Source organism: Bubalus kerabau, chromosome 11, assembly GCF_029407905.1.
Source record: "Bubalus kerabau isolate K-KA32 ecotype Philippines breed swamp buffalo chromosome 11, PCC_UOA_SB_1v2, whole genome shotgun sequence".
In the NCBI taxonomy this organism is placed as follows: domain Eukaryota; kingdom Metazoa; phylum Chordata; class Mammalia; order Artiodactyla; family Bovidae; genus Bubalus; species Bubalus kerabau.
This window is the reverse complement of record NC_073634.1, coordinates 27,865,894-27,891,629: the sequence shown is the minus strand read 5'-3', so window position 1 is coordinate 27,891,629 and position 25,736 is coordinate 27,865,894. Positions and strand designations below refer to the sequence as shown.

Sequence of the window (25,736 nt, the reverse complement as noted above, 5' to 3'; positions counted from 1 at the left end):
CTACTGGGGAAGCCTGTGGAAGGTTATGTTTCCATTAAAAGAGCTGACTGTTTAAAGGATCCACTGTAGATGCTGAGAAATAAAATGGTGTAAACACAACCCCCTGAAAATAGAAATGAATGGCAGAGCCAGGGCTCTTTTTTTTTTTGAGTCAGGGCTTTTTAAGGCACAGTTGCTTAAGTAAGCTGCAAGGACCAGTGGTGCCCACAGGACATTTATAAAGCTTTGGGCAGGGTGTTGGGAGCCCATTCTGTGTGGCACCACAAGCTCAGCTTCCCCCAAAACTCGTATTACTTTCACTTTACAGATGAGGAAATGAAGCTTCAAGAGGTGAGACCTGCTCAAGGACTCTGAACACAGCCAGTTGTGCAGTGCAAGGTAATGGAGGAATTCATGTTCAGTCTAGACTCAGCAGTGGGTCACAACTTTTCACTGAAATTTTGATTGGGTTACTTTTTGTGATTGGTCACATTTTTAGATGAATCAATTCACTTGTCTGATCTGTGGAAGTGTGAAAGTGTTAACTGTTCAGCCATGTCCGACTCCTTGCAATTCCATGGACTGTAACCCGCCAGGTTCCTCTGTCCATGGAATTTTCCAGGCAAGAATACTGGAGTGGGTTGCCATTTCCTTTTCCAGGGAATCTTCCCAATCCAGGAATTGAACCCAGGTCTCCTGCACTTCAAGCAGATTCTTTACTGTCTGACCCACTAGGGAAGCCCCTATCTGATTTGTATTTAATTATAATCCAGGAATGAAAATGATCATGACCTGCTTGGGCTGGTAGAAGCATACACAAAGTGAGATTTTTTTTTCCCCAGTGTCATGCACAGAGGCATATACCACTCTTGCATCATTTCATTTCATTTCATATCACCCCTTTGACGGAGCCATGTTACTGCCATTGTAAGAATGAGAAAATGGAGCCTTAAAGTCAGGGAATTTGTTCCAGGTCACTTAGCAAAAAAGTTGTGCAGCCAGGATATGAATCTAGAGATGGTCCTAAGAACCAGTGTGGACTTTATTTCCAGGCCAGTTTGAAATTGTAGAGATCCTTAGCCACTTTTGATTCTTGAACTGGGGAATGACTTGATGAAAATGAAGAAAAGGAAGAGCTGTTCAGTGGCATGATACAGGATTCACAGATGGAGGGAAGAACTGGAGTGCAGAGATCAGACAGGAAGTTGTGGCAGCCATGCCGGCCCTGGAGACCGAGGGTTTAGGGTTTGGAACTAGAAAACCTGGCTCCAGCCATGTCTCCACCGGGATGCTGCTGGTTGGGGAACCTTGGGCAAATTATAGCCACATCTCTGAAGCCTTGATCCTCCTCCCCAAATAAGGGGCTTATAAATTGACACAAGAAAATCTCTTTCAAACTTTAAAATTCTGCCTGATGCCTGATGCAGTCTAAAGATTTACATATGAAGACCCTAAATATCATCTAGAATCCAGAGAAGAATATAAATGCAATAATTCTCAACAACGACGATATCAATTCTTAACATATTTTTTCAAGTACAGAGGAATAAAGTTGTTTTTAAGAATGCTTTTTAAACCAGATTATATTGAGACAAGCCAATCATTTCTGCATCTTATTGTTTTCTTTGTTTAAGAAAATGACTTGGGTTAATGTTGCTGCATAGCAGTTGACGATATTAAAATCAAATAAGAATATTACTCTTGAAACGAAGTGATTTAAACCTATCTCTCTAAGATATTTCATAAAAATATACCTAGGAGACACAAATTATACTGTCATCAAATTAATTGGTTTTCTAAGCTCAAATGTAATTTAAAATATGATATTTCCTCGACTGGTCCTATCAACAGACTTTAAAGGGATTTTAGATAGAGAACATAGGAAATAAATATAGTAATGTTGAAGCAAATAATCAACAAAATAGTTGTTCTGTGTTCTGCTGCCTGTACAGCTTCTAGAAAATATTTTTAACGACTCCCTCAGGAATCGGCTCTTGCTGGTGTGAAGCCAGGCTCTTCACTCCACTAGCAGCAGCAAACTTTTCCTCATCCTCATATTCTAGAACAAACCCATTTTCAAGCTGTACTGAGTCCTTGGTCTCAGTGTTTCTCAGAAATGAACCCTTCCTTATCCACAGAGATTCAGGGGTGGGGTTCCCATTTCTTGGCTGCAGAAGTGCCTCCTCCTTAGGATAACCTAAGGAGCAAATGACTCTTCCTGAGATCAAGTCAGTTCTGTTCTTAAAACCTTCAGGGATCCCATTAGCTTCCTGGATGAAAGCTGAGTTCTGTAGTGGAGATCCCCATGCTTTCAGCCAAGCAATGCCTTAGCTTTCTTTCAGGCTTTAATCCTCCACACCTGTGATTTTGCTATTAGACATGCTCTGCTCTTTCTCTCTACCAGTTCATGGCCATCACTTCTTTTGATTCAGTCTTGAAACATTTCCTTCAGGATGTTTTTCTAGTTTTGTAGCAGCTTAACAAGTAAACAACTCCCATTTTTGAGTTTTTAGTCACATTAAATGCTTTTAAGATAAATTATCAAGTCTAGATATAAAAAATTTAGAGATTTTCATTCTTTAAGAAATCACCCAACAAGGAACTATATTCAATATCTTGAAAATACTTTTAATGGAAAAAAATCGGAAAATTTATATATACAATGTCTCTATATATTTATCTTTATATATCTGAATCACTTCGCTGTACGCCTGGAACATTGAAAATCAACTATGCTTCAATTAAAAAAAAAAGGCACAAAAAACCACCCAGAGTGATTTTACTTTGTGAGCACTCCAATTTTTAGGTGTCTGCATTTTCGCTAAGAATCCACACTAGAATCAGAGAGCAAAATGACTCTTTCTGGTGACCTCTAGTGGGCACTAGATAACTCTACACAATTATGAAAAGTGAAGGGCAAAGTAAAACCCTTCCCAGCTGGGTGTACTCCGAAGTCAGATCACCGCATCCCACCTCACCCCACCACACTCTTAATTTTTCTTCCAGTATGTTTTGCATTTAACAGTTTGCCTTACAACTCACCTGTTTCGCCTCTGGCGGGTACTGCGCGAGCAGGGCTGCCTGTGCCGGATGTCGTGTGAATTGCTTGAAGCAGTTTAAAATAATCCCTGCCCAGTGGAGCCCACTCCCAGGGCATCGAGCAGTGCCCAGGGAAGTACCCTCCGCAGAGCCTGAAAGGGCTCTTCAAGCTCGAGGGCCGGTGCTGCAGCCGGCTCGGAGGTGCACAGGAGAAATTAAGACATTATGAAAAGGAGAATGCAGACGAAGATCGGGCAAAATTCTGTTCTTGTCAGTGGCAAGACAATTCTCCCCAGACATTCATCCCACTCTACATGGAGCGTCACGAGGGGGTCCAGGGGCGCTAGGCTTAGGCGCTGTCTTAGGACCGGCGCCCCAGAAAGCGGGGGCTGGAGCCGCTCCTCCGAGAGAGGCGGCAACGAAGCTGGGTGCTGGGATGTGTGGCCGCCTTCGGAGCACGCGGTACGTGGGTCTCCGCGCCGGGAGAGGAAGGAACAAAGTCGGCAAGAAAAGAATTGCTGGGGTGCCTTCTCTTGAGAAATCCTGTGGGGCGGTCTCAGAAACCTAGCTGGGCTCCGGAGAGTTTCTGGAAAAAGCTCTCCCAGAGCCGTCTGTCCCCGCCCCTCAAATCCTGAACCTCAGTCCTCACTCCTCCTTACCCTCCTGCAGCCTCCTTTTGGGGGGGCCGTTAAAAGGGCCCTTGGGGACTCCCCAAGTCATCCCGATGGTCCGGGGAGGGACGCGGTCACTGAGACCCCCAGGCTCGGGGCTTTTCTACCCCTTCCACTCGGGGCTCCAAGCTCGGCGCATCCCCGCTCTGCGGACCCCTCCCGGCCACTGCAGGCGAGAGCGGAGGGGGAGGACGGCGTCACGAGGCGGGGAGCCCGAGGTCCAGGGCGGGGCGCCGGGGAATCCCAGCCTGAGCGAGGTGCGGGTTCGGGTGGGAAGAAGAGGGCGGCGCGCGGAGGGAGGTGAGCGGAGCGGAGCCAGGAGGCAAGGAGGGGTAACCGCGAAGAGGCCACGCCCCCGCCTCGGGGGGCCGGCTCTCTGCCGCCTCCGAACCCGCTCACTTTGCCTCTTGCCTCTGGACGGCGGTGGGGCGCTTGCCGGAGCCGCGGCCAGAGGGAGCGCCAGGGACCCGGAGCCATCCAGCGCCCTCGCTTCCTCTCGGCGCGCACGCCCCCGGGGAGGGGGGAGGAACAGCGCCGCCGCCTTGAAAGGGCACCCCGGCCTCGGAGGGAGCATCCCCCAGGCGCGAGGGGCGGCGGCGCTGGCAGCCTCTTTCTCGGCCAGTGGGGCGCAGCGCTGGCGCCTAAGGGGGACTCCCCGGCCACCTGCAGGGACCGCCGTGCGGAGGGAGCGTCGCTAGCAGCCGCGCTGGGCTGCCGAGAAGGCTAGAGTCAGGGGCCCCCGGGCCAGCGAAGGGCAGCAGCGGAGCCCGGAGGAAGAGCCTGCCGGAGAGCCCGCGGGCCCCGACGGCGCGCTCCCCCGTCCGCCAACCGCAGGCAGGCCCCGTGCGGCGGCCGGAGGGGGCGGCGGCGGCGCCCTCGGGCTTCGGGGGCTTCGGGGCAGCCAGCCATGACCTTCGGGCGCAGCGGGGCGGCCTCGGTGGTGCTGAACGTGGGCGGCGCCCGGTACTCGCTGTCCCGGGAGCTGCTGAAGGACTTCCCGCTGCGGCGCGTGAGCCGGCTGCACGGCTGCCGCTCGGAGCGCGACGTGCTGGAGGTGTGCGACGACTATGACCACGAGCGCAACGAGTACTTCTTCGACCGGCACTCGGAGGCCTTCGGCTTCATCCTTCTCTACGTCCGCGGCCACGGCAAGCTGCGCTTCGCGCCGCGGATGTGCGAACTCTCCTTCTACAATGAGATGATCTATTGGGGCCTGGAGGGCGCGCACCTAGAGTACTGCTGCCAGCGCCGCCTCGACGACCGCATGTCTGATACCTATACCTTCTACACCGCCGAAGAGCCGGGCGCGCTGGGCCGGGACGAGGCGCGACCGGGCGGTGCCGAGGCCGCCCCTTCCCGGCGCTGGCTGGAGCGCATGCGGCGGACTTTCGAGGAGCCCACGTCGTCGCTGGCCGCGCAGATCCTGGCCAGCGTGTCGGTGGTGTTCGTGATCGTGTCCATGGTGGTGCTGTGCGCCAGCACACTGCCCGACTGGCGCGCCGCGGCGGCCGACAACCGCAGCCTGGATGACCGGAGCAGGTACTCCGCCGGCCCTGGGAGGGAGCCCTCCGGGTAGGATGCACTGCTTCTCTGCCCGTTGCGTCCGTCCTGTCGCGTCTGTCCGTCCCGTCCGTCGGTCCAGTCTCCGTCCTGTTTGCCTCTGGGAGGCCGAGCTCAGTTGGGTTCTGGGCCCAGCGAGGCCCAGCGCGGTCAGCCACGGGGTTGGGTTGGCCCTCACTACCCCCCGCCCCTTCCCCCAGCTCTAGCCGGCTCTGGTCTGCACACTAGACGCCTCTCTTGAGGGCGAATCGCCAGCCTTGGGGAGGGGCAGATAGAGATGACAAGCCTCTCTCATCTTTGTAGTTTACTTTCGAGCAAATAGGAACCGGTTAATTAGATTTCTCTGAACTTCTGTTGTTAGTATTCAAGAATTTAACCTTGGGCTAAGAGCAGTTTGAATTATTTGCTAATTTTTGATGGTGTTTGAAAAAAGGAAGCCTTGTTATCATGGAGTGTGGTCGGCTGTACACTGCCCACACGTACACGCTGCATAATATATTGTAATGGAATTGTGATAAAGAAGATTAATATAGCGATAGATTCTAAATAATGGATGTCTGTGCCCTTTTCTCTCTTCTTTTCCTATCAAATACGGAGTTAGTAAAGCACCTGTCCACCATTTGGTGCCAATGTGACTTCTAGAAGATCTTCAGGCTGGGGAGGGAAAAAAAAAAAAAGGAAACTGCCCTAACTTCAGAAACAGTATTACAGTATTTTAGTGGTTTTTCTTTTCACTTTACTAGGATGAAAGAAAAATATTTTGATCTTTTCCTTCGATGGTGCTTACTTTTCAGTAGTGATAATATATTTCTGTTTTTAGTACTAGAGAGTTTATTTTGCATGTTTGGTGGGAGGAATAAACAGGAAAGTTGGACTTTCAAGGAAGAGAGCCTCTTTGGGCACAAACACATCTTTGTATTATGTGTTTTACCTTAGATTCTAATTTAAAATTCCCCTTCCATTCATTTAAAAAATTCAGTTGCTTGCCTGATAGTCTTTTCCTCATAGACATGTGCATGGTTCCAGTGGTACTATGTGCCTGATACTGGAGTGTGTTACTTCCACATAATACTCTTCCTTTGGACAGTAAAGATTTTTGTTTAATTCTCAGACACAAAACTCTCTGGGACGATGGAGACCATTACTGATAAGCTGCCTTGGCAAAAAATCCAAGATACATACTTTGAAAGGAGATTCATTAGGAAACGCATTTTGTTTATTAGGTTCTGAGTTTTTTGATTTACAGGAAAGAATTATTTATTTGGTACTGCATCAGTACAATGAAATTAATTTATGTATCTAAATACATCAAAAATCCTTGATTCTTTTAGAGGGCCATAGGAAAATGAGCCATAAATGATTGGCCTTGAAATTATTCACTAGTAATTGTAGAATTCTAAGGTTAGTGAAAGTTCAAGGTACATCAGCAAAGGAAATAGGAGAAATGAGTTATTAGTACAAATATTGAATGGAATTGGCTAAGTCACTATATAAGCAGAAACAGTGAAATGACTTGAGTAATAATTTTGGGAGGAGAGAGGGCATTTGGGGAGGAGAGGAGTGCAGTCTGGATATCATTAAGGTAAGGCATTTGGAAAGAAATGAGAGACATGAATAATAATTTTAGGGGGAGAAAGAGAAAGAAACCAAAAAGGGAAGAGACAGATGGGAAAGAGGAAGACTGCAAAAGAAGTGAAGGAGGAAGATAAATGTTTAATTTGTGTATATGCATTTTATGTATGTATATAATTATTCAAGTCAGAACTGTTTCCTAGATACGCAGATATTTCAGGCAGAAACAATGTTTTTCTTGGCTTAATGGCCCAATTTTAAGCTTTACTCTGAGTGTAGGTATATGAAAACCATTATCTGTAATCCCAAACAGATAAACTGAAAGATCACTGAGTTACTTGAGGCTGCACAAAGCAGAGGGAGCTTCCCACAGGCCTCCTCTAATAGAGAGCTAAGGTGGTACCTTGAGAACAATGTCTCAAATCCTGTTTGCTTGTGGTTGCTGAAATTAGTCTTTTTGTCTGAAACATCATTCTGATCATTTGACCAAATCTGGCACCTGCCAGATAAGGTCAAAACTTTTCTTGGCCAAAAGAGAAGGTTCTTACCTTTTATTTTGTTCTGTTTGGCTGCACCAAGTGGCTTATGAAATTTTAGTTTCCCAATGAGGGATTCAATTCAGTTCAGTTCAGTCGCTCAGTCGTGTCTGACTCTTTGCAGCACGCCAGGCCTCCCTGTCCATCACCAACTCCAGGAGTTCACTCAAACTCATTTCCATCGAGTCGGTGATGCCATCCAGCCATCTCATCCTCTGTCGTCCCCTTCTCGTGCCCCCAATCCCTCCTAGCATCAGAGTCTTTTCCAATGAGTCAACTCTTCACATGAGGTGGCCAAAGTACCGGAGTTTCAGCTTTAGCATTATTCCTTCCAGAGAACACCCAGGGCTGACCTCCTTTAGAATGGACTGGTTGGATCTCCTTGCAGTCCAAGGGACTCTCAAGAGTCTTCTCCAACACCACAGTTCAAAAGCATCAATTCTTCAGCGCTCAGCTTTCTTCACAGTCCAGCTCTCGCATCCATACATGACCACTGGAAAAACCATAGCCTTGACTAGTCGGACCTTTGTGGGCAAAGTAATGTCTCTGCTTTTCAATATGCTATTTAGGTTTGAATAGTGAGAATGCAGAGTCCTAACCACTGGACTGCCTGGGAATTCCCCAAGGCTCTTTAACATTTAATCTCAATCTGCCTTTGTTAATTTACCCATTGTAATTTGCAAGCATCTTTTGAGTATCTGCTGTGTTTAACGTGCTATTGGTATTCCAAATATTGCAGCTTTCTTTTTGGTGAGGAAAAAGTGTCAGGTTGGTAATGTAGGATCAGAGGCACAATGGATCAACAGCTGAGATGTTTTGAGAAGATCTTCAAGGTGGGAGAGGATGGAAACAAGCCATCTTTGGAAGGGTGCTGAGGTTGTGCACTGCCCAACACTGGTGAAAGGTATCATTTATATAAACTACAGTGTTCGAAACCTGTGCAACCATGTGTACCCAATGTGGGAGCAAAATACGGAGACTTTTCCATCTAATAGGGACATCCAGGGCCTAGGCATAATGTTTACATATTACATTTGTGCTGTGCTGCGCTGTGTCGCTCAGTCGGGTCTAACTGTTTGTGACCCCATGGATGTAGCCCGCCAGGCTCCTCTGTCCATGGGGATTCTCCAGGCAAGAATACTGGAGTAGGGTTGCCATGCCCTCCTCCAAAGAATCTTCCCAACCCAGTCATCAAACCTAGGTCTCCCGCATTGCAGGCAGATGCTTTACCGTCTGAGTTCCAGGGAAGCCCATGAATACTGGAGTGGGTAGCCTATCCCTTCTCCAGGATATTTTCCCAGACAGGAATCGAACTGGGGTCTCCTGCATTGCAGGTGGATTCTTTACTAGCTGAGATACCAGGGAAGCCAATATTATGTTTAGGGAGTGTGAATTCAGTGATGGAGAGAGAGAGGTGGGCAGTGAGTGCAGTGTTAGAAGGCCTGGAATGAGAGGGAGAATAATTTTATTCTGCAGGCAGTGGTTAACTGTTGGCAGATTCAGGGTGAGTGGATCATGCATATAAAGTGACAAATGTCGTGAATTGTGTACTGAAAGTTGGAGATGGTGGAGGGTGGAAACAGAAAGATGAGTTTGGAGATTTTTGCAAAAGGAGGGAATAAGAACTTGGATGGCTTTGAGGTGGTGAGAATGGAGATGAAATGACAACTCTGGGAGAATTAGGAAGAAACAAAGTAAATCCAGGGCATCGGGAGGATACAGGCTCAGGGACTGAGTAAGTGGATTTCCAGGAGCTTGGGGAGCACTCTCTGCCACCTGCAGGCTCCATTTGTCCAGACCAGTCTACTCACGTGTTCCTGAACCACCTGGGCATCCCTTACTGTGCAGTCAGTCCCTTGCCTATTGAAATTGGATCATTCATCAAGCCCAAATCAGAGTCTATTTCCCTTTTGAAACCTTTCCTGACTGCCTTAGTATATATGATGGTTCTTCTTGAGTTTATTGAGGCGTTGCTTCCTCGTGCAACTTATTTGGCAGCTGTAATATCCTTTCTAGCATGGTAGTTATTTTTTCATATGAACATGTCTTAGCTCCCAAACTAGATGAGATGCAAAGCCCTAGAAGGCATCTAAAGTCTTTTATACTATTTATTATGATAGCATCTTTTAGAAGAAATTATTATTCAGGCACAGGAAATATCTGTTGTTTATCTTGTGTTTTAAAGTAGAAACTTCCAGGAGTATATCTTCTCTTGCATAGTTGGAGGAGCTGCGGGGAGCATTCAGGCTGAGGCATTCAGGTGGTGGAACTCTTAATTGAGAAAGATGAGATCCTGTGCTAGAATGAGAAAAAAAGCCTAAGTCAAGGAATAATTATTTATCAAGTACTTATTGTGCAAAAAGAATAAGGATGAGAATATATCCTTAATAAAAAGATTTTTCTGAAGTTTTGAAATACCACACAATCTATTTGCAAGAAATCTTGAGATGTCTTCCAAATCAATGATGTGAAAACTTTTTATATATGAATATGCTCCTTTTAAATTGCTTTTTTAAGGGGGTGGTTAAAAATCATAGAAATAATAATTTAAAGTTCAGAAGCTACACAAGCAAGCGTTTCTCCATTTCCCAGACATGGAGTTCTTTTCCCTAAATGTAACCAAAGTTATAGCAGTATGTGTGTCATAGAAGAGATATTCCCTGTATTTACAAGCATATCATATATATTTCCTGCAGAAAGGAATGGTAACCCACTCCAGGATTTTTGCCTAGAGAATTCTATGGACAGAGGAGCCTGGTGAGCTGCAGTCCATGGGGTGGCAAAGAGTCGAATGTCGACTGAGCAACTAACACATATATATTTAAAACAAACAAAAAAAATGGTGTGAGAACAGTGTCATGACCTGCTTTTTTAACTCACCAACATGTCATGGAGATTGTTCTGTATTGATCTATAAAGAGCTGCCCGGTTTTTTATGGAGCTGCATGACACTCCATTGTATGAATGTCCTAGAAATTTTCGACTCTTAATATTGTTCCTTGTCTGTAGGAAATGCTGTAGTGAATATCCTTGTACATGTACATTATTTTGCTTTCATGAAAGAATATCCACAGGATAAATTCCTGAAAGTTGTCATTGGGTCCAATGGCATTTGCACTTGTTTTTTTTTTATTATATGTGTGTGTGTATATATATATATATATTTTTTTTAGTTTTTATTTAAACATAATTGCTGTACAATGTTGTATTAGTTTTAGGTGTATAGCAAGTGATTCATTTGTATATTTAGATTTAGATTCTTTTCCATTATAGGTTATTACAGGATGTTGAATGTAGTTTCTTATGCTATACAGTAGGTCCTTGTTGGTACTCCATATTTTGTACTTTGTCATTTTCATAGAAATTCCAAACTACTCTAAGAAAAGGTTATATCAGTTTATACCTCCCAGCAATGTGTGAGAGACCATGTTTCTTCAGACTCTGCAAAGTGTTATACTTTTGATCTTTACCATGCTGGGAGGTCAAGAGATACCTGGAGTAACAGGCAAGTTTGGCCTTGGAGTACAAAATGAAGCAGGTCAAAGGCTAACAGAGTTTTGCCAAGAGAATGCACTGGTCATAGCAAACAACCTCTTCCAACAACACAAGAACTGACTCTACACATGGACATCAACAGATGGTCAATACCGAAATCAAATTGATTATATTCTTTGCAGCCAAAGATGGAGAGTCTCTATGCAGTCAGCAAAAACATCAGCAAAAACAAGGCTGGGAACTGACTCTGACTCAGATCATGAACTCCTTATTGCCAAATTCAGACTTAAACTGAAGAAAGTAGGGGAACCACTGGACCATTCAGGTATGACCTAAATCAAATCCCTTATGATTATACAGTGGAAGAAACAAATAAATTCAAGGAATTAGGTCTGATAGACAGAGTGCCTGAAGAACTGTGGACAGAGGTTCATGACATCATGCAGGAGGCAGTGATCAAGACCATCACCAAGAAAAAGAAATGCAAAAAGGCAAAATGGTTGTCTGAGGAGGCCTTACAAATAGCTGAGAAATGAAGAGAAGCTAAAGGCAAAGGAGAAAAGGAAAGCTATACCTTTTTGAATGCAGACTTCCAAAGAATAGCAAGGAGATAAGAAGGCCTTCCATAGTGATCAGTGCAAAGAAATAGAGAAAACAATAGAATGGGAAAGACTAGAGATCTCTTCAAGAAAATTAGAGACAACAAGGGAATATTTCATGCAAAGATAGGCACAATAAAGGACAGAAATGGTATGGACCTAAGAAGGTCAGAAGATATTAAGAAGAGGTGGCAAGAATACACAGAAGAAATATACAAATAAGATCTGCATGACCCAAATAACCATGATGGTATGATCACTGGACTAGAGCCAGACATCCTGGAATGTGAAGTCAAGTGAGCCTTAGGAAGCATCACTATGAACAAAGCTAGTGGAGGTGATGGAATTCCAGCTGAGCTATTTCAAATCCTAAAAGATGATGCTGTGAAAGTGCTCACTCAATGTGCCAGCAAATTTGAAAAACTCAGCAGTGGCCACACAACTGGAAAAGGTCAGTTTTCATTCCAATCCCAAAGAAAGGCAATGCCAAAGAATGCTCAAACTACTGCACAATTGCACTCATCTCACACGCTAGCAAAGTAATGCTCAAAATTCTCCAAGCCAAGCTTCAACAGTTCAATTCAGTCGCTCAGTAGTGTCCGACTCTTTGTGACCCCATGAACCGCAGCATGCCAGGCCTCCCTGTCCATCACCAACTCCCGGAGTTTACCCATACTCATGTCCATTGAGTTGGTGATGCCATCTAACCATCTCATCCTCTGTTGTCCCCTTTTCCTCCTGCCGCCAATCCCTCCCAGGATCAGGGTCTTTTCCAATGAGTCAGCTCTTCGCATGAGGTAGCCAAAATAATGGAGTTTCAGCTTCATCGTCAGTCCTTCCAATGAACACCCAGGACTGATTTCCTTTAGGATGGACTGGTTGGATCTCCTTGCAGTCCAAGGGACTCTCAAGAGTCTTCTCCAACACCACAGTTCAAAAGCATCAATTCTTTGGCGCTCAGCTTTCTTTATAGTCTAACTCTCATATCCATACTTGACTACTGGAAAAACTATAGCCTTGACTAGACGGACCTTTGTTGGCAAAGTAATGTGTATGCTTTTTAATATGCTGTCTAGGTTGGTCATAGCTTTTCTTCCAAGGAGTAAGCATCTTTTAATTTCATGGCTGCAGTCACCATCTGCAGTTATTCTGGAGCCCAAAAAAATAAAGTCAGCCACTGTTTCCATTGTTTTCCCATCTATTTCCCATGAAGTGATGGGACCAGATGCCATGATCTTCGTTTTCTGAATGTTGAGCTTTAAGCCAACTTTTCCACTCTCCTCTTTCACTTTCATCAAGAGGCTTTTGAGTTCCTCTTCACTTTCTGCCATAAGGGTGGTGTCATCTGCATATCTGAGGTTATTGATATTTCTCCCAGCAATCTTAATTCCAGTTTGTGCTTCCTTCAGCCCAGCGTTTCTCATGATGTACTCTGCATAGAAGTTAAATAAGCAGGGTGACAATATACAGCCTTGACACACTACTTTAGTATGTGAACCAGAAACTTCAGATGTTCAAGCTGGATTTTAAAAAGGTGGAGGAACCAGAGATCAAATCACCAAAATCTGTTGGATCATAGAAAAAGCAAGAGCTACTGCTAAGTTGCTTCAGTCGTGTCCGACTCTGCGCAACCCCATAGCCGGCAGCCGACCAGGCTCCCCCGTCCCTGGGCCTCTCAAGGCAAGAACACTGGAGTGGGTTGCCATTTCCTTCTCCAGTGCATGCAAGTGAAAAGTGAAAGTGGAGTCGCTCAGTCGTGTCCGACTCTTAGCGACCCCATGGACTGCAGCCTACCAGGCTCCTCAATCCATGGGATTTTCCAGGCAAGAGTACTGGAGTGGGGTGCCATTACCTTCTCCGAAAAGCAAGAGAGTTCCAGAAAAATATCTAGTTCTGCTTTATTGTCTACGCCAAAGCCTTTGACTGTGTGGATCACAACAAACTGTGGAAAATTTTTAAAGAGATGGGAATACCAGACCACCTGACCTGTCTCCTGAGAAATCTGTATGCAGGTCAAGAAGCAACAGTTAGAACCAGTCATGGAACAACAGACTGGTTCCAAATAGGAAAAGGAGTATGTCAAGGCTGTATATAGTCACCCTGCTTATTTAACTTATATGCAGAGTACATCATGTGAAGTATCAGGCTGAATGAAGCACAGGCTGAAATCAAGATTGCCGGGAGAAATATCAATAACCTCAGGTATGCAGATGACACCACTCTTATGGGCAGAAAGTGAAGAAGAACTGAAGAGCCTCTTGATGAAAGTGAAAGAGGAGAGTGAAAAAGCTGGCTTAAAACTCAACATTCAAAAAATGAAGATCATGGCATCCGGTCCCATTCAGATCAGATCAGTCGCTCAGTCGTGTCCGACTCTTTGCACCCCCATGAATCGCAGCACGCCAGGCCTCCCTGTCCATCACCAACTCCCGGAGTTCACTCAGACTCATGTCCATCCAGTCGGTGATGCCATCCAGCCATCTCATCCTCTGTCGTCCCCTTCTCCTCCTGCCCATAATCCCTCCCACCATCAGAGTCTTTTCCAATGACTCCTCTTCGCATGAGGTGGCCAAAGTACTGGAGTTTCAGCTTCAGCATCATTCCTTCCAAAGAAATCCCAGGGCTGATCTCCTTCAGAATGGACTGGTTGGATCTCCTTGCAGTCCAAGGGATTCTCAAGAGTCTTCTCCAACACCACAGTTCAAAAGCATCAATTCTTCGGCGCTCATTACTTCATGGCAAATAGATGCGGAAACAATGGAAACAGTGACAGACTTTATTTCCTTGGCCTCCAAAATCATTGCAGATGGTGACTGCAGCCTTGAAATTAAAAGACACCTGGTGCTTGGAAGAAAAGCTGTGACCAACCTAGACAGCATATTAAAAAGCAGAGACATTACTTTGCTGACAAAGGTCTACCTAGTCAAAGCTATGGTTTTTCAAGTAGGCATGTATGGATGTGAGAGTTGGACCATAAAGAAAACTGAGCACCAAAGCGTTGATGCTTTTGAACTATTGTGTTGGAGAAGACTCTTGAGGGTCCCTTGGACTGCAAGGAGATCAAACTAGTCAATCCTAAAGGAAATCAGTCCTGAATATTGATTGGAAGGGCTGATGCTGAAGCTAAAGCTCTAATACTTTGTCCACCTGATGCAAAGAACTGACTCATTAGAAAACACCCTGATGCTGGGAACGTTTGAAGGACAGAGGAGAAGGGGACAACAGAGGATGAGATGGTTGGATGGCATCACTGACCCAAAGGACATGAGTTTGAGCAAGCTCCAGGGGTTGCTGATGGACAGGGAAGTATGATGTGCTGCAGTCCGTGGGTTTGCAAGGAGTCGGACATGATTGAGTGACTGATCTGAACTGATGCTGGGAGGTGAAAAATGGTGTCTAGTAGTTTAATTTGTTTTGGCCTTGAGTAAAAAATGTGCATCTATTTAGGAGTTACTTATCTTACCTTTCAGTGAGCTGTGTGTACCATTTGCTCATTTTGTCAATGACTTTCTTAGTTGGAAGATTTTGAAAAAGAATTAAGAAATTAGCTCTTTGTTAATGATATGAGTAGAAAACATTTTGTTCTCTAATTTAGGACACCATTCAAAGAAAATCACAGTCTTGGAACATTAGTAGCTGTACTTTTAGTATCTATTTGAGAAAATACATAATGACTAAAAAATAATTGTGAATTCTAACCATTCATCAACCCTTTCTTGAGTCCTGTGACCGTGTGGGGCACTGTAGATACTGAGGTACAAAAAGACAGGGTTTCTGCTCTCATGAAGCTGGAGGACTAGTGGAGGGTAGTGGGAAAGGAGACAGCCAGCAGAGTCAGCAAATAAGTAAGAATTTCAGGGAGTGAAAGAAAATCAGAGTACAGAATGCATCAGCAGTGCTCCTTCATTCGCAAAGGACGTGAGGAGGTGACCTGAGTTAAGACTTGAATTATAGGAAAGATCCAGCCTTGGGAAAGGGAGGGCAGTGTTCTGGATGGCAGAAATAGCACATGCAGAGGCTCTGAGATGACAGTGAACTTGGCGAGTTTCCAGAACAGAAAAGAAAGACCATGTGGGCTAGTTCTTAGTCCAAGAGCGAGAGAGAGGTAGATGAGATTTGAGGGGAGGCAGTGCCCTCTCAGGCAAGTCTTAGGTGCCCTGGGAAAGAGTTTGGATTTCAATTCACATGTGACAGCAAAGCTTTTGGAAGGTTTCAAAGCAGAGGAAAGACGTGATCTGATGTATTTTTTTTTTTAATATGCAATCTAAATGCTTTTATTTAAACTTTTTATTTATTTATTTCGGCTGGGTCTTCGTTGCTGTCTGGGCTTTTCTCTAGTTGCCAAGAGCAGGGGCTACTCTCGGTTGCGGTAGACCAGCCTCTCCTTGCGGTGGCTTCTCGTTGTGGAGCACAGGCTGTGGGCGCAGAGGCCTCAGTGGTTGTGGCACATGGGCTTAGTTGCTCCGAGGCATGTGGGATCTTCCCAGACTAAGGGTTGAACTCGGGTTTCCTGCATTGGCAGGTGGATTCTCAACCTCGAGACTACCAGGGAAGTCCTGACCTGATATATTTTTTAAAACACCACTTACCACTGGATGGATGGACTTTTAAGGGGCAAGAGGAGATGCAGCAGGATGTGGCAGGCAAGGGAATAGGCATTTGATCTAGGGCAGTAGCAGTGGCGAAAAAAGTGAGAGTGATCAGATTTGGGTAAATCTGTGGGTTTTTATTAGGTTACTAATGATGACTCATCTGCCAGTACTAGGAAGGCCTATGAGATGTATATTGAGTGAAGCAGTGGCAGTGCCCACAGACATGGAGGTCCCTCTTGCTTACCTGCCTTGGCCCACGTGAATCCAACACTTCTCTCCAAGGATCTGCTTCCCACTTTGGAGTATTGTGAGGAGCAGGCTCTGGAAAACAGATCACCTGAGGGTCAGTGGGAAAGGGATCATGGACCATTTTTCTTTCTGTAGAATGAAAACCATCTCATGGAGAGGACTGTCTGTTCTGTTAAAGGTGTTTGGTGAACACTTTCACCACTTTCCTTAGTGAACAATTCTGGTAAGTAAGTCGTCTTAGAGTGGATGATGTTCTTAATGTCTTATCTGACTTATAAGACACACAACAGATTTTTCAGGCAGTTTGCCTTCCAATAACATCTGAGTATCATTTCAACACTGCTGAAGGCGACTAATGTTCTTTTTAGCATTTTAACCTAAAGACATAGTCATCTTTTCATATTATGAAGCAGTGCTTGCTATTTCATAAAAAGATGCTGTTGTTAGTCAGAACTTCTAAAAGATGGACCAGATATGAAAAAGCTGTCCCTTTTACTTTTTGTTTCCTCAGTCAGTCTCAGCAAGGGTATTCTCTTTTGAGTTTTAAGTCTCTTTAGCATGCAAAGTCTTGCTGTAATTTTAATGTGTTCTTTAGAAATTATTTCTAAAAGCTGCTTTGTGTTGTGTTGAGAATTTGAGGAGATGTAAAGATGTTTGAATTTCTTGAGGTGTTATTTTAAGCCCAAGTTTAAAAAATGAAATAAAAATGAAACAGCAGGTAATGGAAATTTTAAAATCAATTGTATTATTTCTATTGCCTTTTAGGTCAATATTATATAAATTCAGTAGGTTTTAAAGCACTTGAAAAATAAAAAGCAGTATTTGAAACTGTAGATGAAAGTCTCACTGCTTTTACTTTGCAGATAAGGTGGATATTTTCAGAAGCCAGTAATTAATAGATCTTTGATAGGATTGAACATAACCCAGAACCTCAGTTAAAGTCTGTTCTTTCGTAGTGGACTGTTTCTTTTAGTATGTATACAGGGTTTTTCTATCTGCTACCAATTTTAGAATTCAGTGGAAACTTCCTTTTGCCATTGTGCGCTTAGTCATTCACTCGTGTCCGACTCTCTGTGACCCCATGGACTGTAGCCCGCCAGGCTCCTCTGTCCGTGGGGATTCTCCAGGCAAGAGTACTGGAGTGGGTTGTCGTGCCTTCCTCCAGGGCATCTTCCCAGCCCAGGGATCGAACCCAGGTTTCCCACATTGCAGGCAGATTCTTTACCGCCTGAGTCACCAGGTAAGACCCCTTTTGTCAATACCTTTTCTTTAATCAAAGTGCTTTCTTTCTTCCTTTTGGTAAGCAAGTTATTTCAAACTTTTTTTTTTCAATGAAAACTTTACTCACGTGCCCCTTTCTCCTCCATCCTATTACCCAGTTTCTTTGTATTATTCCAGAAATCTTCTTTGTGTATGTAAACATAGATACACACTCATGTATATGTGTGTATCAGTACACATGTACACATATGTGTGCTAGTGTTCTCAGTTGTGTCTGACTCTTTGCAACCCCATGGACTGTAGCCATTAGGCTTCTTTCTGCATGGAATTCTCCAGGCAAGAATACTGGAGTGGGTTGCCATTTCCTCCTCTAGGAGATCTTCCTGACCTAGGAATTGAATCTGAGTCTCTTGCGTCACCTGCATTGCAGACAGATTCTTTATCCCCTGAGCCATTGAGGAGGCCCATACACATATGGATGCATATAAATTATATGTACATATTACACAGATGGCTTTTTAAATTTATAACTGCGATCATTCTATAATCTTTAGTGATTTGCTTTTTTCACTTAATATCTAGAAACTCTTTTCCACATCAGTTAATGTAAATCTTCATCCTTTTTAAAGTCTGTGCAATATTCCATTGTATAGACGCCACAATTATTTAACAAGTGTCTGTTCTGTCAATTACAGAAATGGCTGTAATAGCCAGTATTTACAGAATACTTAATCTGTGCTGGTCCTTTAAGTTTTTAAAATTATTTTATAATTTAAGTCTCATAGTAACCCTACTAGGTAGCACCATTGTTACCCCCCGTTTTAGGACCGAGACTTAGAAAAATTAAGTAGTATGTCAGACTCACACAGCAGGTAAGTTGTGGCCTGGCATCTGATCCCCAGGTCCCTGCTCTACTCTCCTGTGGAATGGTTAGTTCGACTCTGATTTTTCAAAAATGCAAACAGTGATGCAGAACATAGTCTTTTTCATGTTTCTTTGCAATTGGTGTCTGTGTATATGTTGGATAAATTCCAAAGTGGAAATACAGCTGGGTTAAAAGGATTGTGTTTAAAAAAATTGCTTTGATGGATATTGCCAAATTTTTGTCTAAAACATGAATTTTATTCATCACTGCTCTTTGTTAATCATCACTATTGTAATGATAATTATATCATTCTTTACCATCTGAGCCACCAGGGAAGCCCATGAAAGTGTTAGTCACTCAGTCCAACTCTTTGCAACCCCATGGGCTGTAGCCCGTGCTAGGCTCCTATGTCTATGTGGAATTCTCCAGGCAAGAATACTGGAGTACTGGCTTGCCATTCCCTTCTCCAGGGGATCTTCCCAACCCAGGGATTGAACCCCGGTAGAGTCCCTTGGACTGCAAGGAGATCCAACCAGTCCACTCTAAAGGACGTCAGCCCTGGGTGTTCTTTGGAAGGAATGATGCTAAAGCTGAAACTCCAGTACTTTGGCCACCTCATGCGAAGAGTTGACTCATTGGAAAAGACTCTGATGCTGGGAGGGATTGGGGGCAGGAGGAAAAGGGGACAACAGAGGATGAGATGGCTGGATGGCATCACTGACTCGATAGACGTGAGTTTGAGTGAACTCTGAGAGTTGGTAATGGACAGGGAGGCCTGGCGTGCTGTGATTCATGGGATCGCAAAGAGTCGGACATAACTGAGCGACTGAACTGAACTGAACTGAACTGATCCTTATTGCAGGCAGATTCTTTATCATCTGCGCCACCAGGGAAGCCTGTATTATAATGATAATGCAGTTAATATTAATAATATTTTAATAGCAAACATTTAGGAATACTCTTTTTTAAAAAAGCATCATTTAGATGTAATTCACATGCCATAGAAATCATTATTTAGAGTGCACAATTCAGTGACTTTTAGTATATTCACAGATTGTACAGTCATCTTCATCCATACTGTTTATTTTTTTTATTTGACAGTGAAAAGTGAAGCTGCTCAGTCATCTCCAACTCTTTGCGACCCCATGGACTATAGCCTACTAGGTTCCTCCATCCATGGGATTTCCAGGCAAGAATACTGGGGTGGGTTGCCATTTCCTTCTTCAGGAGATCTTCCCAACCCAGGGATTGAACTTGGGTCTCCTGCATTGTAGGCAGACGCTTTACCATCTGAGCCACCAGGGAAATCCAGTACTTTGTCTTATTTGCAGAGTGCCAGATCTGTGGTCTTCACTGTGGCATGCAGGATCTTTAGCTGTAGCATGTCAAATCTTAGTTGTGGCATATGGGATCTAGTTCCCCAACCAGGGATTGAACCTGGGCCCTCTGCATTGGGACTGGGGAGTCTTAGCCATTGGACCACCAGGGAAGTTCTCATTCGTACTGTTTTAAAAATTATGTTTTGGTGGTGTGTTTGAAGGAGTATGCAGTGTGTTAGAAAGCTGAAGCTCATGAATGGCTAATAAAGGGACCCAGGCATTTTGGATGAGCAGGTGAATCAAACAAAGCAACAAGCAAAATCTTTGTGTTTGAATTAATTCATTCATTCACAAACTGGTGGGTTCTGTTTGAGTTCTGGCATAGTTGTGTATCTTTAAATGATTTTCTTACCTTTTAAGTAGCAAGAACTCGTCAGCTTCTGACTGTATTGGCAAAGGGAAGTGTGTAATTGAGGCAATCACCGTGACTTTCTCAGGTTAAAAAAAACGTCATAAGGAAAAGGCTATGGTGGAAAGAATCCAGGATTCAGGGTCAGGAGGTCACTGGGCCTAGTTAAATGGGGCTTTCACACAGAAAGGTCTAAGGTAAGAATAAAGATGGAGCCTTCAGTGAGGAGCTAAACTAAGAATTATCTTTCCCTGTCTTAGGTCCCTTCTCACTGTCTGTCTGTCCTTTCTAGAGGTTGCTTGCATGAGATTCTCTGAGAACACATAGAACACTTTAAGACACATAGTTCGATACCTTGCACATGGGTAGGCACTAAATATATATTTTAAAATGAATTATACATGCGAAAGAATCATGTAAACACAACAGCATTTTCATTTTTGAAAGGAATGTATATATTTGTATATTGTCTTTAACCTGTAAGCAGGTTATATTTTAAGAGATAAACTGCAGATTGGTTTTATGGTTCTCCAGTCATTTATTTGTTAAATTCAACAAACATTTATTGAGCAACTGCTATGTATCTAGGGCTGTTCTAGGTGCTAGGAATACAGCAGTAAACAAAACAGAGAGTCGGGCTTCCCTGATGGTCCAGTGGTTAAAAATCTGTGCCTTGTAATGCAGGGAACACTAGTTCTATCCCTGGTCTGGGACAGTTCCACATGCCGCAGGGCAGCTAAGCCTGTGCACCACAGCTATTGAGCCCGCACTCAAGAGCCTGAGAGCTGCAACTCCCGAAGCCCACATGCTCTAGAGCCCGTGCTCAGCAACAAGAGAAAGCCCACGCACAACACCGAAGACCCATTGCAGCCAAAAATAAAAACCAAACAAGAAAAGAGAAAGTCTCTGTCCTCCAGAACCATCTATTCTACTAAATAAATATATAGCAGATGGTTCTAAGTACTATGAAGAAATAAAGCAGGGTAATGGGTTTATAGAATGAGTCATGGTCAGGAAAAGCTTCTCTGATAAGGTGAAGAATGTCTGAACAAGCACCAAGAGGGATATAGGAGAAAGCTATGTAGATAGCTGAGCAAGAAAGTTTCCAGCAGTATAGCACAGTAATTACAAACCCCTGACGGGTCTGCAAGGGAGCAGAGTGGTAGGGAATTGAGAGTGAAGAAGGAGGACTGTAGATGTTGTAGAGCTTTATAGATGCACCAACTAAGAGGATTTATTTTTGATAGTCTTATTTTTTTCAGTCAGCATGAATTCACATTTTAAAAAATCTTTTATTTATTTATTTATTCATTTTATTTTTGGTTGCCCTGGGTTTTCCTTGGTCGAGTAGGCTTTCTCTGGTTGCAGCGAGTGGGAGCTACTCTCTCATTGCAGTGGCTTCTCTTGTTGCCGAGCATGGGCTTTAGGTGCGCGAGCTTCAGTAGCGTGGTTCATGGGCTTAGTTGCTCCTCAGCATGTGGCATTTTCTGGGACCAGGGATTGAACCCGTGTCCTCTGCATTGGCTTGTGGATTTTTATCTGCTGTTCCACCAAGGAAGTCACAAAAGGTAGATTCTTAACTGCTGTACCACCAGGGAAGCCTGATAGTCTTCTTTTATAAAAGAGAAACTGGTAAAGACTTTGGATTTGTATCTGAATGTGGGATTTTAAGCAGAAGATGTAATTTGACTTAATTTTAAAAGATCACTCTGGCATCGGTGGAGGACAGATTCTAGGGATTAATGGTGCAGCCAGTGAGGCCAATTTGGACCACATTTCACTTCAACCCTCAAAGGGCTGCCTTGAGTCCTGGGTCCAGGCTGCTAATGGCTGTGTTGGTTCAGGCTGTGGTGTCAGGGTTTCCTTTCCCATTTTCTGGGTAAAGAGGATGTTGTAATTGGCCAAGCTTGCCTCTGACATCATTGGATGACAAGGGTCTCTACTGTGCCCCACCCAGATCTTCTTTTGCAGGACTGGTGGTAGCACGGAGACAGCTCAGTTCAGGCTCACCTCCTGTTTTTGTACAGCCCCTGAGCTAAGAATGGTTTTTACATATTTAAATGGTGGGGGGAAAAAAAATCAAAGGAAGAACACTGTTTTGTGACTCTCGGAAATTACCTGACATTCAAATTTCAGTGTCCATAAATAGAGTTTTACTGGAGCACAGCCCCCATCGTTTCCATATCGTCTATGGCAGCTTTCCTGCTACTTGGGCAGAGTTGAGTAGCTGCAGCAGAGACCATACAGCCTGCAAAACGTAGAACATTTACTGTCTGGCTCTTGACAGAAGAAGTTTGCCAACTCTTGGTCTGGAATGGTCTTGTCAAGGGTTTGGGCCTGTCCAGCAGGGTGCCTTCAGACATGTTCCTTCCTTCAACCTAAATTTCTGATATCAACCCTCTCAAGTCAGGCCCCAGCAGGAGTGCTCCTGCCTGGTGTCATTTGACTCAGAGGAACAAGACTGCATTCAGTTCAGAAGCAAAGGGAAGCCTTATTTGCTGATCAAAGAGTTGAGAGCTGGGAGCTTAAGCTCTAGAGCACCTGCTCTCTCAGAAAGGCTGGCGGCCGCTGCTAAGTCGCTTCAGTCGTGTCCGACTCTGTGAGACCCCATGGACTGCAGCCCACCAGGCTTCCCCGTCCCTGGGATTCTCCAGGCAAAAACACTGGAGTGGGTTGCCATTTCCTTCTCCAATGCATGAAACTGAAAAGTGAAAGTGAAGTCGCTCAGTCGTGTCCGTCTCTAGCGACCCCATGGACTGCAGCCCACCAGGCCCCTCCATCCATGGGATTTTCCAGGCAAGAGTACTGGAGTGGGGTGCCATTGCCTTCTCTGAAGGCTGGCCGGGAGGCTGCTTAATAGAGATCTGGACAGCAGGGAGGGGAGGGGGCGGAGTTCTTGCAAGGCTGACTCAGATGCACTGGCCAGGGCGCCAGATTGCAGTGCCTGCTGGGAACAGCGTCTTTGCACACGGCCCACTGCCACTGCCGCCATATTGAATTGAGGGCTGTGTGCAGCTTCTGCACACGGTCCAAGCAGCTGAGGTGTGGGCACAGCCATGTCATGCCAGGAATTCTGGTCTGAGGGGCCTGTGTCAAGGCTGTAGCACATGACACCCTGTGAGCAAGTGTAAACCAGACTAAGCACAAAGGAAAGGAGAAAAAGATTAGCCTTTATTACCTAGATTCTATTTTTATTCCTTGGGAATTGTTACTGGGCTTTGCTTGTGACTATTGTCTCCTTTGTAAAACAAAGATAGCGATCATACCTATGTTCTTAAGAAGTGAGGGTCAATGACTGATCCTTGTCTTCTAACCAGCCTGATGCCAGTTGCTGCCCCTGCATGTCAGCAGTGCCCACCCCAACTCTCAGATGGTTCTGTTTTCCCAAAAGACTTCCCCTGTGTGTGTGCTCAGTTGCTTCAGTCGTGCCTGACTCTTTGTGACCCAATGGACAGTAGCCCACCAGGCTCCTCTGTCCATGGGAATCTCTAGGCAAGAATACTGGAGTGGGTTACCATTCCTTCCTCCGGGGGATCTTCTCGACAAGGATCGAACCCTTGTCTCCTGCGTTGCAGGCAGATTTTTTATTGCTGAGCCACTGGAAAAGCCCCGGACTTCCCCTTCCCAGAGATTTTTGTTCAGTCATAGGAGTTCTGGTAGAGCAGGGCATTTTATTAGTATTTGTGGTTGGTGTGGGAAATCAAGTATTTATAAGTTAGGGGCTGTCTGTAGTAATTTCAGGTTACAGATTTAGCTTTACTGATTTACTCTGAATTGGTAAACGTGGGAGGTGGCTAGAGATGGGACTGCTGATGCTGCTAAGTCGCTTCAGTCGTGTCCGACTCTCCTGCGACCCCATAGACGGCAGCTCACCAGGCTCCCCCGTCCCTGGGATTCTCCAGGCAAGAACACTGGAGTGGGTTGCCATTTCCTTCTCCAATGCATGAAAGTGAAAAGTGAAAGTGAAGTCGCTCAGTCGTGTCTGACTCTTAGTGACCCCATGGACTGCAGCCCACCAGGCTCCTCCATCCACGGGATTTTCCAGGCAAGAGTACTGGAGTGGGGTGCCATTGCCTTCTCCGAGAGATGGGACAGATGATCAAAATAGGGATTTGTGAGACAGGCGGGGCCTATTAAATCAGGACTGCATTTTTGTAACATAATAAAGTTCATGATTTTATAGGGAATAAAATGGGAAGTACATTTTTAAAAAGGAAGTGAGTCATATTTATTAATATACCATACAACTTCGTGGCTGTTGAGAAGGCCCTTGCCCTCCTCATAGTGCGGGGAGAGCCAGAGAGTCGCTGACGGATGGCGAGCAGGTGAGGCGGTGCTGCTGTAGCCGCGAGCAGAGCTGCGTAGCCGCGGTGTTGTAGAAGGGCTTCTGCTGTAGCAGCATTCAAGTCTATACCGTATTCCCCAAATGCCAGGCACAAGAACGCAGTGGGAGTGGGGGTGGCACCAGGTTGTAGTTGTATTCTCCACCACTGTGCACTCACAGCTGACAAAAAAGTTTTACCTCAATTTGTCAAGAATGTCCTTGATGGTAGTCAAAATTATTAATTTTATTACACCTTGACTCTTAAGTGTATGGGAAGTCGCAGAGAGCACTTCCCCTGCCTCCTGAAACACTGTTGCTGTCGGAGGGAAAGGACTTATACATTTAAACAAGTTGTAAGCTGAACCGGTGGCTTTTTTCATGCTGCTGCTGCTGCTGCTAAGTCGCTTCAGTCATGTCCGACTCTGTGCGACCCCATAGATGGCAGCCCACCAGGCTCCCCCGTCCCTGGGATTCTCCAGGCAAGAACACTGGAGTGGGTTGCCATTTCCCTCTCCGATGCATGAAAGTGAAAAGTGAAAGTGAAGTCGCTCAGTTGTGTCTGACTCTTTGCGACCCCATGGACTGCAGCCCACCAGGTTCCTCCATCCATGGGATTTTCCAGGCAAGAGTACTGGAGTGGGGTGCCACTGCCTTCTCTCTTTTTTCATGAAACACCCATTTTTATTTGAAAGAATGACTGGCTAACCAGGGTTATTGGGATTTGAGTGTATAGCAGACCTTTTCTCACACAGGAACAAGATGAGTTTATCACGTCAAGGAAAGCAGTAGACAGTACTTAGTACTTACACAACTGCATCGCTCAGTTGTGTCTGACTCTTTACAGCTCTAAGAACTATAGCCTGCCAGGGTCTCCTGCCCTGGCAAGAATAATGGAGTGGGTTGCCATTTCCTACCCCAGGGGATCTTCCCGACCGAGGGATCAAAAACCGCATCATGCATGTTGCCAATATTAAAATTAGAGCTTTCAAGTAAAAATCAGACATTTGGAAAACTTGAATCTGCCTCTGTGTGCTTGCCAGCCTCCAAGTAACTTATCAACTTTCCTGGTGAGATTGGTGGTAATATTAGTACATGTGATTTTGAAAAATACTGTAGTGTGAAATGTGTTAGCATTTGGAAGAGCTGCATAATTCAGTAACCAGTACCTCCTAAATGACCAATGCCAGACGGCACACAACCATGTATGGGCAAAATATATATTCTGAGTGTCAGAGGAAGCATTGGGTTTTAATATAACTGAATAATATACTGAATAAGTTCAGTGATGTCAGTTTCCACATTGCAG

At 44.8% G+C, this 25,736-nt stretch overlaps 2 protein-coding genes across 4 annotated transcripts in view; one reads left to right on the top strand and one right to left on the bottom strand.

Annotated features, from left to right (window-relative positions):
• Positions 1-3,151, bottom strand: part of MTA3 (metastasis associated 1 family member 3) — a 195,084-nt gene extending 191,933 nt beyond the window's left edge. For both annotated transcript variants that reach the window (XM_055539928.1, XM_055539929.1), the window contains exon 1: positions 3,022-3,151. In XM_055539928.1, the coding sequence (XP_055395903.1) occupies positions 3,022-3,136 (115 nt within the window). In that variant the 5' untranslated portion in view covers positions 3,137-3,151. The remainder of the gene's footprint in view (positions 1-3,021) is intronic.
• A 950-nt stretch (positions 3,152-4,101) lies between these two features.
• KCNG3 (potassium voltage-gated channel modifier subfamily G member 3) overlaps positions 4,102-25,736 on the top strand; it is a 56,358-nt gene continuing 34,723 nt past the window's right edge. The window contains exon 1 of one of the 2 annotated variants that reach the window (XM_055539926.1): positions 4,102-5,228. In XM_055539926.1, the coding sequence (XP_055395901.1) occupies positions 4,597-5,228 (632 nt within the window). In that variant the 5' untranslated portion in view covers positions 4,102-4,596. Of the gene's footprint in view, positions 5,262-25,736 lie in introns of both variants that reach the window. The other variant, XM_055539925.1, reaches the window with a different exon arrangement.